Source organism: Apteryx rowi, unplaced genomic scaffold (genome assembly GCF_003343035.1).
Source record: "Apteryx rowi isolate R43461 unplaced genomic scaffold, aptRow1 scaffold_446, whole genome shotgun sequence".
In the NCBI taxonomy this organism is placed as follows: domain Eukaryota; kingdom Metazoa; phylum Chordata; class Aves; order Apterygiformes; family Apterygidae; genus Apteryx; species Apteryx rowi.
In genome coordinates, this window is record NW_020450701.1 from 353,811 (window position 1) to 366,483 (window position 12,673).

General features: G+C 38.8%; 1 protein-coding gene across 6 annotated transcripts in view; it reads left to right on the plus strand.

The window, feature by feature from the left end:
• Positions 1-8,946, plus strand: part of LOC112971517 (serine/threonine-protein kinase Sgk3) — a 61,396-nt gene extending 52,450 nt beyond the window's left edge. For 5 of the 6 annotated variants that reach the window (XM_026077046.1, XM_026077047.1, XM_026077045.1 and 2 more), the window contains 8 exons: positions 96-227; positions 2,405-2,517; positions 2,747-2,783; positions 2,903-2,989; positions 5,106-5,201; positions 5,995-6,150; positions 7,282-7,371; positions 8,309-8,946. In XM_026077046.1, the coding sequence (XP_025932831.1) occupies positions 96-227; positions 2,405-2,517; positions 2,747-2,783; positions 2,903-2,989; positions 5,106-5,201; positions 5,995-6,150; positions 7,282-7,371; positions 8,309-8,479 (882 nt within the window). In that variant the 3' untranslated portion in view covers positions 8,480-8,946. The remainder of the gene's footprint in view (positions 1-95; positions 228-2,404; positions 2,518-2,746; positions 2,784-2,902; positions 2,990-5,105; positions 5,202-5,994; positions 6,151-7,281; positions 7,372-8,308) is intronic. The other variant, XM_026077049.1, reaches the window with a different exon arrangement.
• The last annotated feature ends 3,727 nt before the right edge of the window (positions 8,947-12,673 follow it).

Sequence of the window (12,673 nt, forward strand, 5' to 3'; positions counted from 1 at the left end):
GAAGACAAATATGCTTTCTTCCACCTCCCTCCCCTTCTTTTTCCCTTAATTAAATTTTTTTCCTCATTACTTATTGACCTTTTGCTTCCTTACAGCAAAAACATATTATGGCTGAGCGTAACGTGCTTCTGAAAAATGTGAAACATCCATTTTTGGTTGGATTACATTACTCCTTCCAAACAACAGAAAAGCTTTACTTTGTTCTGGATTTTGTTAATGGCGGAGAGGTATGCAGTTATTGTGTTTGGTTTTGGTCTTTATTCTGCTAATTCTAGATGGAAGGAACAAAATATGCCTTTATAATGTGCTGTGATAAATGTTCTCCCAAGTTTTGAAAATCCTATTACTTTATCTTTTGAGTAATGATGTTATCGGCCTCAGTAGCTAAACAGACTCTATTCCTCTTTTCACCAACAACTTTAATCCAGAATTTATCCATGGTTGTCAAATATAAATACCTTCTCTTTTACAGTTCTGTAAATTTACCTCTATTATGAATTAATTATATGTTGACATTTTTCACCATGTAAAACTGTCTTTTGCTCTTGCACCTGCATTAGTTGAGATGCTAATCTTTCAAAAGTGGAAGGAAGGAAACAGGCAGCAGAATTTATTACTTTGATGTTATTGGGAGCCTCAGGATTATTTTGTGGCTTTGCATGGTCTAATTACTTATTACCAAATAGCCTCATCCTCAGGATTCTTTTTCTTGAAGCAGTGCTATTGAATCTGAGGAGTCAATAAGTAACCTGGGGAAAAACTTGTGAAAGGCATGGAGAAAGTCTGTAAATGTTTAAATAAAATGTTCTGGAGCAGTTTGCCTTTAGCTGGGGACCTGTTGGTTTTCAAAATACCAAGTACTTCCACGAGTGCTCAAGAAACTCGTGTATGAACCGGTTGAATAGCTAATAAACATGTGAGAAGGACATAAAATGTTGCTTCCATTTCTTTAAAAGCTATTATGGAAAATCAGGGATATTGCAGACTAATAACATCTGGATCTGTCTATCAAATTAATTGTACTTGTGATTGAAAACAACAAAATATAGTGAAAAATCCTTATAAGAGAGAACTATCCAGCATACTACATGCTTTAAAGAAGAGCTGCCTGTCTTGTCACTTACTGTGCTTTTAGTTTGGTAATTTATTGATGTAAAATTTATACTTCTAAAAGGTCTTACAGCTGCTTAAGGCAGGATAGTAAAGCAGTGAGACAGGATGTTGTAGATAGAACTCTGATAGCTGGAAGAGGACATGAGGCGAAGGGGTGGAATCTAACTGGTGTTTGAGCCAAGGAGTTGTTTTTGGCATATCTCAAAGTATTCTATTATGCCCCTGCAGCTGGATATAAACAGACAAGCTTAAAATATGTTGATCTTTATTTTCCGAGCTGGTACAAGTCTGTTTATAAACTAGGATGACATATGAACTGGGGTACATACTCATATTCCCGTGGCCTACTGCTAGTATTCGTGATGCTCCCTGAAGCATCTGTTTCTGACCCCTTGGATGATCAGAGTCCAAACTTGATGGGCCACGCTCTGGTCTAATGTACTGTTGTTTTATTTAGACAATACTGGCAAACCCCTGGTGCTCTACTCCGAATTCTGGGCTACAGCTTAGTTTGACGTTCTTCCAGGTGAATCTGACACCCAGGCAAACTACAGTACAATTCAAAACAGCTTTCAAAGTTGAGTGAGGTGCTTGGAAAGTTTGGGGAGAGGGGGGTGTTATGCTTTTTCCCAAACCTTGTAGGCAGAAAACATTCTGGGTTTTTTTTGCTGTTTGTTTAAGTTTAATATGTTGTATAGCTTAATCTGTATGTTTATAATTTAATCTTTGGCCAGGCTTCTGTATCTGCTCAAAATATTTGAAGCCGGGGGGGCCTGTCTGTAGTTGAGAGAATGTGTGGATTAACCTGGAATATGCATCTCCTTAGGTGATCTACATATAAGTGATCTCAGAATATAGTTATGTAATTACTTACATGCAAAACTTTAAATAGCAGCATGTACAAATAAAAGATGACTTATTTGACACCTGTTTATCTTCCTTTAGGAGGCTATCTTGCATGATTTAACCTTGTCTGCCTCTGTTCTCAGGACAGTGATTTAGTATAGTTCCTTTTGGCTAGTCTTGTTTTTAGGGGTGTGTCCTTGTGCATTTAATCAATAAATTCCTATATGTTTCTGAGCTACAGAGAGAAAAGGAAGCAAGTAAAGGAATGACAAAAGTTATCATGCAGCAAAAGCAATTTTATTACATTTTACATTTAAAAAAGCGTGGACAATAAATAAAATTACATTCTACTATTAAGATTACCTTACTTTTAAGATTACCTTGCTAACCTGATTTTTTTTTGTGTGTGTGTTACGTTCTTATTTATTTCTTTGCATTTTTACAGCTGTTCTTTCACTTACAAAGAGAACGTTCCTTTCCTGAGCACAGAGCCAGATTTTATGCTGCTGAAATAGCCAGTGCACTGGGCTACTTACACTCCATAAATATTGTATACAGGTAAGTTTCTTAAACATATTCCTGTCCCGCAGAGGTATAAAAGAAGACAAATTATTAAATAAAAAATACAACATTATGTCTTCTTACAGGAAATATGAATATAATGACTTCACCAGATCTTAAAGCTTTCTTTCAGCTGAAGAATAGAAGTCCTTCCTTGCCTTTGAAGCTTTTGTGTTAGTTACTGCTGGTTTGAATTAATACAAGGATTTTTTTCTTTTTTTAATAGGGATTTAAAGCCAGAAAACATTCTCCTAGATTCACTGGTAAGTATGCAACATTATTTTTGATGTTCTATAGGCTCTTGCAAAATTGACATTTATATCCACATGTATTCACATGTTGAGTATGTTCTGTTTTTAAAATGCCACTCTTTCTTAAACAGGGTCACGTTGTGTTAACAGACTTTGGACTTTGTAAAGAAGGGATTGCAAGTTCTGATACCACTGCAACTTTTTGTGGGACACCAGAAGTATGTTGACAACTTCTGTGGGTTTTGTTTTGTTTTTTGTCTAGTCTTATTAATATTTGTGTAACTGGGAAATCAAATATTCAGTTTTTGTACTGTTGGAGACTTGCATTTTTTAACAAGCCATTCCTAGCTTCCTGAAAGTCTGTGCTTTGTCCTTTTTACTAATATGCAGTATCTCCTGCTTACTACTCATATCCCCATAACTCGTCTCTTCCTTCCTCCCTCTTCCCAGCCCTTTTCACACATTCTATTATTTCCCGTTTCTCCTAACCACTGGCTAGATACAACACAACTAGCTTGTGCAACAGCTGCAACAGATTTCCTTGAACAGAGTTGCTAATATGAAGCTACTTACCCTAACCTGCCAGTGATTTTTATTAAGTTTGTAAAGACTTAACTTTGTTAAGTTTATAAAGACTTGAGACCTGAGCAAATTTTGCATATGGATTAAACTTTGAACTTGCTTAGTGAGTTTATTCAACTTTCTTGTCTCTTTTTACTAAGAAAACTAAACTGGAGAACTTAAAATCTGGACATCTTGAACACATATGATGGATTTACTGGAACACCAAGATTGACTTGAGATGACTATAATTTGATAATCTTACTTTAAACTACAAAAAGGACTTTGAAGGCAGTGAAGGATGGGTGAGGAGTAGTATTTAGCTGGAAGAGCATTTGAACTCAAAAAAAAAAAACCAAAAACATATGGTAGCATGCGACAACAACTTTTCCTACTTATCATTAGAGTGGGAATCCATAAAGCTGAGTGGTAAATGTGAGCTGAAACAATATTTGTTGAACATATGGAAAGTTCAAAGGACAGTATATAGAATGCTGGTAACTCTGGACCTGTTTGAGAAAAACTATGGGTTTTTTTTGTCTGGTGTTCAGAAACTTAGTCAACACACATATAGGACTTGCATGAATTGCAATATAAGAGGATGTTAATATTATTGCTTAATATGAGTTCTTCAAAATATTAAGGCTAAACATAGCAGTTGTATATTAGCCTTTTTTAATCCAAGATTTAGATTCAGATCTTTCATGATCCTGCTAAAAGCGTAATGTTCTTGTCAGCGTTTCTCAACACTTAGTTGAGTGTCTTGGTGAGTTCCAGCACCTAAAAAGATCAAAGGAGGTTATGAAAGATTAGAAAAAACTTAAGTAGTTGAGTTCAAAATGCTCCATTTGTTGTTCATGCTTTTGCAGGGTCATCTGTAGACAAATAATTTAGAGGATACTTGCATTCAGAAAGTTTGAGAAATACTGATCTATTTCAACTACAACATTCAGCTCCCCTCATTACAATGGTATTTGTGCCTTGTAGGACAATGCTATCATCTATTTGTAAATTAGCTTTCAGAATTTGGATAATAGAATGATCAAAACAGGTATCCTCTTGTCCTGAGGAGATGAGGTTAGAAACTTCATGTGTGCTGCAGATCAGGGCTGAGAAGATGATGATCCAGCCGTAGTAATTTTATATTGTGTGTCCATAAAGAATAGTATTGTGAAGTGCCTGTTCTTGTATTGTAAAGCTGGTTAGTTCTGAGATGCTGAGTAGATTTCTTGTGAGGCAAATGGAAACCAGTTAGCATTGTCATTCAGTGTTTGATGGTATTGGATGTTTATCACAAATCAGTCAAATGATGCATAATTGAGAAGAATCTCTAATCCCTGGATAGGGAACATCTAGGCTTACAATGGCAGAGCAGGCAGGGCAGTAGCCAGCTTGCTGCAAGGGTGCACTGCAGATGGGGAGATGCTGCCTCTTCAAAGTGGGTTCCTTGCTTAGTTCCAGCTCTCAAAGGTGCTTTGCTGTCTCTGTGAACCTATCTGAAATTTAAAACAAGCTCGTAATAGAGGCAGCAAAGTAGTTTGGCAAAATAATAGTGTATGGAAAGGATTATTTCAATTCAGAAAACAGTTGTCCTACTTGATAAGTGGCCAGATGGTGAGGAAGTATTTGCCAAGTTTGTTAAAGGACAAGATAAATATTTAGCAATCTCATAATCACTATAAAGAACTTTCTCCTAAAAATGCTTCTGTGATGTGACTAAAACCTAGGTTTTATTATTGCTAGACTAATGCTAAATTTTTGTTTGTTTTTTAGTATCTTGCACCAGAAGTGATTAAAAAGCAGCCTTATGACAACACAGTAGACTGGTGGTGTCTTGGTGCAGTTCTTTATGAAATGCTTTATGGGCTGGTATGTATTTAATATGGGGGGATGGCAGGGGTTGCTTCCCCTGCCCCATGTGAAGTAACCCTGGAGTACTAACTGATACAGTTCATTTTAATGGATGAACAGTTTGTCTTATAGCTTTATAAGATATCATCTGTTTTTCCTCTTTGGGATTTTGCTTTGCCTCTTGATGTCTAAAACTTTGCTTTCCAGTGAGCTGCTGGACAGAAACACTAACTCTAATGAAGACAAGCAGTCATCACTTTGAGGGAATGCGAGAGTAAATTGAATCAGCAGTGATACTACCCAATTAAAAAGAAAAAAAACTTCTAAGTGATATTTTGCCAAATATTGGAACAAACAAAATTAAAATACATATTTAACCTAGGTCTTACAGGTTTTCCCCTATGCTTTATCTAGTCAAATGTAATCACTCTAATAACAATCTGTTCTGTTAGTTTTCTTCAGTTTTGTCTCCTCCCCTCAGGACCTTTAGTAGGGAGGGAGATTTGCTTTCCCACTCTCATGTTCTTTGCAAGCAAGTTCAATAAGAACTTTGAATCTGGATGGCATCTATAGCCACTTCTGAGTGTGAGAACATGTTAGAAGAGCAGATAGGAGGAAAAAGAGCTTTCTAGCGTAGAGAGCTGGCAAAGGGGATGACTCTGAATTTGAAGTTAATATGTAAGAAGAGGTAGATTTCATCTTCATTATTAGCAATTCTTATTTCTAATAGAATTATTGATCTATAGATATGAAACAAAGTGACTGAAAAATGTGACTTCAAATTCATGTACAACTTCACTTTTATTTTTAGCCTCCCTTTTACTGCCGTGACGTTGCTGAGATGTATGAAAATATTCTTCATAAACCCCTAGTTTTGCGCCCAGGAATCAGTCTTACAGCCTGGTCTATTCTGGAAGAACTTTTGGAGAAAGATCGGCAAAGCAGACTTGGAGCAAGGGAAGATTTTGTATGTAATGTCCTAATTTATCAGGCCCTACTTCATTTGAAGGGACATCACCAAATTTGTCAACAGCACAGATGTAATAGTTGAAGATAGATACAGACATAAGAGAACATTCTCTTTTTTATCTCCCCCCCCTTTTTTTTTTCTTTTTTTCATCTTTGAAGACACTGGCTGTGGTCACCAAGCCCTGAAAGATTTTGGGGATAGGAGACAGATGATTATTGTGGGATATAAATATTTTGAACTTGGTTGCTGTAGTACCCATAGGCACTGCAAAGGAAAGGAAACACAATTGCTAGTGTAGTAGTCACTAAGGTGTACTGAGATACAGCATTTGATGCTTGTGGTGAAACTGTGAAATAATCAAAAGAAAAAGCTATTTTCTGGTAATGCCAGTTTCACTGGCTACGTGAAAAATACTGTTCCTCAAAGAGAGAGGAACACTAGTAGCATGCTATGATTTTAAAGCTGAAAAAGGTGCTGTTTGCAAGTGTTTTCCCAGTGTAACAACAAATATTTTGTTTGCAAAAAGGTGTTCAGAGAAAGTATAAGTGTTCTCAGAACAGTGCAGTGAGGAGTGATCTAGAAGAACTTTTTTCTTCTCTTCACTCCACTGTGAGTTCTTCACAGTCTTCTTCTCACGGCCTTAATGCTTGGACATGTATTGACCTTGTAATCGAGCATTTAGACTACAAAGTTGTACTTGTTTGCAGCGTGGAGTAAGATGAAAGGGTAGTATTGTTTGGAAAGGCATAGCTGTTCGCTGCCTCATAACTAGGAAGCATATTGTAGAGTTGTTAGAGCAGCTGCCTCTTAGTGATCTGCTTTATAAAAGCTAACAAAACTTGGAGGCAGGAGCAGGAATACTAACAAAAAACATTCTTGTTCTGTGGTTGATTTAAGATGGCGATTTGAACAAAAAACTGGATTTGATAGGAAAACGAGTCTGCAGACGCATGCTAACAAATTGTAATTGCTCTTTTTGCCAACCACAGCTTTTATTGCTAAATAGACTCGGTGGATGAAGGACTTAACTTCCGTAGGTTTTGTTTATGCATGCAATCTGAAGAAACACTTACTATGGTACACAGGATGGATTTCTGCAACAGCTAAAATCTTTATTTCTTACTGCAGCTTGAAATTCAAAAGCATCCATTCTTCGAATCTCTCAGCTGGACTGACCTTCTTCAGAAGAAGATTCCGCCACCGTTTAATCCTAACGTGGTAGGTGCTGTGCATTGTTGTAGTTCATACCTGCCTCTTGCCTTTGGCTCATCCATTTGGAAAGAGTGTTTATGTATCAGAATGGTGAAGGCTGAGAACCCCTCAGTGCTGACTGCTCTTTTGAGCAGTGACACTTACATACTGTCTTTTTGAGTTAAAACTCACCTTGATGTGTCACTGTTTCCTCTAGTCATTTCTTTCAAAGGATTGTCAATTTTGGGGGGGTCTGAAGACCAAAGAAGAAGAAATCACAGACAGCTTCCTTATTTGAAGACTTAACAAATGAGTGGTTTCCTGCCTTCTTGAAATTAAGCCTTAGTTGCCTCCCTACTTTTTGTTTGTTCTCCCATCAGTTTAAACTGAGTCAACCTGTGACTGCTAGTCCAAAAATTTAGGAGGGATTCTTAGAAGATAAATAATGACCTTCCTAAAATCAAATAGGAGCATCACCTTTTGTCGAGTTTGGCGAAGAAGCTTTCGCTGCCTTGCCTCTTCTCTCTGTGACTAAATGTTAATGTGCTTTCATTCTTGGGTGTGTTTCCAGGAAGATGATCTATCATAACACTACTGTTGCTAGAATTTAACACTTAAAAATATTATTAATGGTAAAGGGAGAAAGAGAAGTTGTGATCTTGTTAGGTTTTTGCATGCCCCTAACAGTCATTTAAGAAACAGGCTTTTCTTAATATTTCTTAGGTTTGTCAAATCATACATGTGTAGCCTTTGGGCTAAACTCCAGTCTAGAAGAAACAAGCAAGCTTTTGATAGATGTTTTCAGGCACGCTGTTGTGTGGTTCCTTAAACTTTCTATACTTATAGAAGAAAGAATTTCATGAAGTAGAGAGCCTCAAGAGTTAAATTGAGAGCTAAAGGATAAGCATTTTTTTATTAATACACAGTATTAATATGACAAATGATGGATCTTTCTGTTTTGTAGGTTGGACCAGATGATATTGGGAATTTCGATGCAGTGTTTACAGAAGAAATGGTCCCATACTCAGTTTGCATTTCTTCTGATTACAACATTGTTAATGCCAGTGTCCTAGAGGCAGATGATGCATTTGTTGGGTTTTCTTATGCACCACCTTCTGAAGATCTGTTTTCCTAGGAAGTTAGAAGCCAACAGTGTTCTGGAAATCTTGGGTTGGACTGAAATGGCAGTATTGTGAACACATTCCAAAATAGTGTAACTAGTGCCTCGTTTTGTATGTAGGTTTGAAACCTATGAACAAACTCTCTCTACTGTATAGGAGGAATTTGGGCATTTTGAATGGCTTTCCTTGAGGTTTGAACTGTTTGTTCCTGCTGCAGAAAATATTTTTAAAAACCTTTAAAAACTGTTCTCTACACTTATCTATTTTTTAAGCAAAAACACTGACTGTTCTCCCCAATCCCTTCAGGTTTACATTCATACCTATATAAGATTTGGCTGGCTCAAACAGCGGCAAATTTAGTAAATTTATAAATGCCTTTGTACCTATTTACAGTGACTTTGTGCTTGAATTGTAACTATGCAAATTGTCTTTTGTATATCATTGTTTAAAAAAGAGATAAACGTTTTTCCTGTCATATTAATCTGAAATATAATTTAATTTACCTGTCAGCACTTAAATTAATTTAAGTTAAGACTGAGATGCTTAAAGGATTTCTACTGAATGAAAAGCTGGTCACTGGTCACATAATGTTGCTCCTACGTTTGCTGAAGTACCCGATTCACTCAACTGGATTATGTGAGGTATGGGGGATTACTCAAAGCAAGGATGGAACAAATTAACTGGATTGATTTGATAACATTACTGATAACATTTTCTACTTTTTTTTTTCTCCCCGAGATAAATATGTCTACATTTCAACTGCATTAAAAATATTTTTGGTTAAAACTGTGCTTTTCCAAAGATATAACATGCAATAATCACTGCTAGTTTGAAAGGCAATTTTGCTTTGACCTTCTGGGAATGGGATGAGGGAATCATGCCAAATATTAGGTATTTCTCAGTGATTTACTGTTTGAAACACTGATATGTTCTAAGTGGATTGTATTTCAACATTCGTAGCTACTTGTCTTTTTCTATGTCCCAGTTTGCACCATTTTTTAATCTTCACTTGATATTTAGGAAAAAATAATGTAAATTACCTTGATAATTTTAAGAATGTGAAAAGCTGTCAGTATATGCTTCTCATAACATACACATGTATGGACAAACTGATAATTCTGATCAGCTTGTGTTTAAGGAATGTTTTTAAACAATGCAAAAATTGGCTCCAGTTATAATGTAATGGCCTATCACGGTAGTTTTTTATATATATATATATATATATATATATAAAAAAAAAAATACGTGTGTGTGTGTGTATATATATATATATATATATATAAATAACCTGTAAATAACAACTCATTTGTCTATTGCTTCAAAAGTGTTCTGAGTTTTTTGTTCATAAATACATTTCAGTGAAGTGCCTTGATCTGAGAGGTCTGATAAGACACAGATGAATAGCAAGAGTTAAATGTTAGATCAATGTCAATATTTAAATGGTTTGAATTTTGACAAAATAAGAACTAGCCAGGAGAAATACTATTGAAATTGCATCATGATCAGTCAAAGATTGAGAATACTGGGGAGAGCAGTTTATCTAATCATAACTTGCTTGAAACAAATGTTATGTCAACAGTGAAACCATTGACAAGTGGAAGCTAAAGTGGGATGGATTCATTGCTTGTCTCAGTCCTGCAGAGTGCTTATGTGATGCTGAACAAATGTTATGCAAGGTGTCAGGAGGGGTAGATAGATAAAATAAGGAAGAGGTAATATTGGATGGATGGAAGGAAGGAAGGAACTGCATCACTTCTGGGGAGGAAAGGGAGTTTGTGTTTGTTTTCCATAGTGCCACTCTGAAGTTTTTTGAGAAGTTTGGTTATAGCCATATAGCTATTCAGGACAACCAGTAACTGCAGGAACAGGATTCATTTAGTTAATTTGGCAGCATAGAGAGTCTTGCCCATCTTTTGAACTTACGCCTTCCTGATGGATGGAAGGCAGTAATTGATCTTAAGAAAGGAGGCATCCATTCTCATAATGAATTTCCCTCTGCATGTTCCTGAAATGCTTCTATGGGCCGCTGTGGGCAGCAGAACTGCCTTCTGCTCCTTCCAGCACTGAGTACAATACTGTAACTGCTTTCTACTTCTTCCAGCCAGGAAACGCAACACTGCAGAGAGAGGGGAAGGGGAGGAGATAAGAATGAGTTGTTGCTGTGGGGCCTACCACCCTTTAAGTTTCTTTGTCCTCCATTTCCAAGATGGCCGTAGCTAGCTGCCTTTCTTGTTGGTGGGGTGTATGTTTTTGGTTTTTGCCTTGTCATAAATTTGTTGGGGTCGGGGAGGGGGAATTGTTGCCTTTTAAATAAAATAGGGAAGAAGCAATGACAGTTGAAGTAGTTACTATTTCTAGCTGAGCAGCTTAATCCTACATTGCCTTTTCATTCAGCAGGCTCTGCCTTTTTGGCTAATTGTGACTGTGTTAGCATTTCACTTGCTGTACTTGTTCATTTTGGTCCTGCTATTACAGTTCATATTGTGAAATGCCCCACTCGGATCAGGGAGCTGCCAAAGGCACTGGGAAACACAGACTCTGTATACAACCTTAAACAGTAAAATCTCACAATATTTCCCATATATAGTGCTGTTGTCCGGGATCTCTTTGCACTTTATAATGACGGTTTCCATAGTAAGGTTGCTAAGTTCAAAGTGTAGTAGTTCTTTTGCAGAACACTAGAGTTCAAGAGGAAGAAAAGCTAAAGCATTATTGTGGCAAAACCTAGATCTGAGATCCTTTAAGAAGCTACATCGAACCCACTGGCTGTATTCTCTCTCTGTTGTGGCAAAAAATGATGAAGGGCAGGAAAATCCTAATGCAAGGCTTGCTGCCTGTGGCATAGTGAAAGTTGAGATGTTTGAACATCTCTGCCCTGCTGGAGAAGGTGGATCTAACCCGGTTTAGTGCTGGGCCTTTTCTCCTGGTGCTCTGGGAGCAAGGAGAAGGTGCTGTGCTTCCCTTTGGGCAGCAGGATGCAGCCTGTGATCTGCTCAAGAGAGACAGCAGGACAGCTGCCTGTCCAAATGCTCAGCCATTGTAAAAACAGGGACTGGGTCAAAGAGAGCGTGGAGGTGCTGTCCTGGGAGGGCAGGAATGCTAAATGCAACAGTCATGCAGTTAATATTTTTATTAATAAAAGAGCTTGGGTTTTACAAATGGGGTTTTACACATACCATGTCCTTTAACAGTTATTAAGCTGTTGATAGATGATACTTTTCCAGGGCCACGCTTAACTGTACCTACAGCAACGCTAAGGCTGCCTGTCTCCACTGCAGCTGTGTGCTTGATGGGGCAATGCAGCGGTGGCTCCCGCGTTTCTGTCCCGCTACTAACAGAAGATGCAGCAGCCAGTGCACTCGGACAGCTGTGTGTAATGCGTGGGTTTTTCCTCAAAAGGAGGAGGGTTGTTAGCGCCCTTCAGCTGCTGAGCTGCGTCAGGGCTGCGAGGGGCCGGCCGCCATGGCGGGGGGAGGGGGCAGCGGGGCCACGCCCGCCCGCCCCTGGCTAACGGCTAACGGCCGCCCCGCCCGCTCCTCCTGGCCGCTCTCGGGCCCGTGGTGGCGCCTGCGTGCAGGTGTTATCGCTCACCGCGGCTGCCACACGCCAGCGCCCTCGTCTGGAGAAGGGTTATGGCGGCGCCCTGGCCCCCGCAGCCGGGGCGGGAGGGGATTGAAAGCTTTCGGGTGCGGGGAGGGGCGCAGTGCTGGCAGGGGGGTCTGGGCGGATATTTTGGGGAGAGAGTAGGCGGCGTTTGGGGGAAGGTGCTGCGGAGGGCAGGAGGAGGGGGCAGCTGGAAGGGGAGGCGCTGGGCCTGGGGCCGAGCCCCACACGGGGCAGAAGGGAATGAACAGGGTCACCCCGGCGGTGGGGCTGGTCACGCTTTGATTTTTTTAAGGTCGGGCAGTTGTCCTGTTTGGTGCACAGTGACCTGGGCTGTAGCTTAGTCCTAGTCATGTTTGGTGTCCTTTCTTTCAGGTCCCAAAAACACAGGGTGCAGGGAGGTCTGGTGGGAATTGATCTGTGTGTGTAGAGAGGTTAATGAATTGAAGTGATTGGGATTTCAGTTGGAGTTTAATCTCTTCTTGTTGAAGATTTTAATGGACAGATAGTAACTGTGTGGGAGTAATCCCAAAGAAACTGAAAAAATCCCTAATATACATCCTCCTGCAGTTTGTGCTTAAAATTTCATACATCAGACCACAACA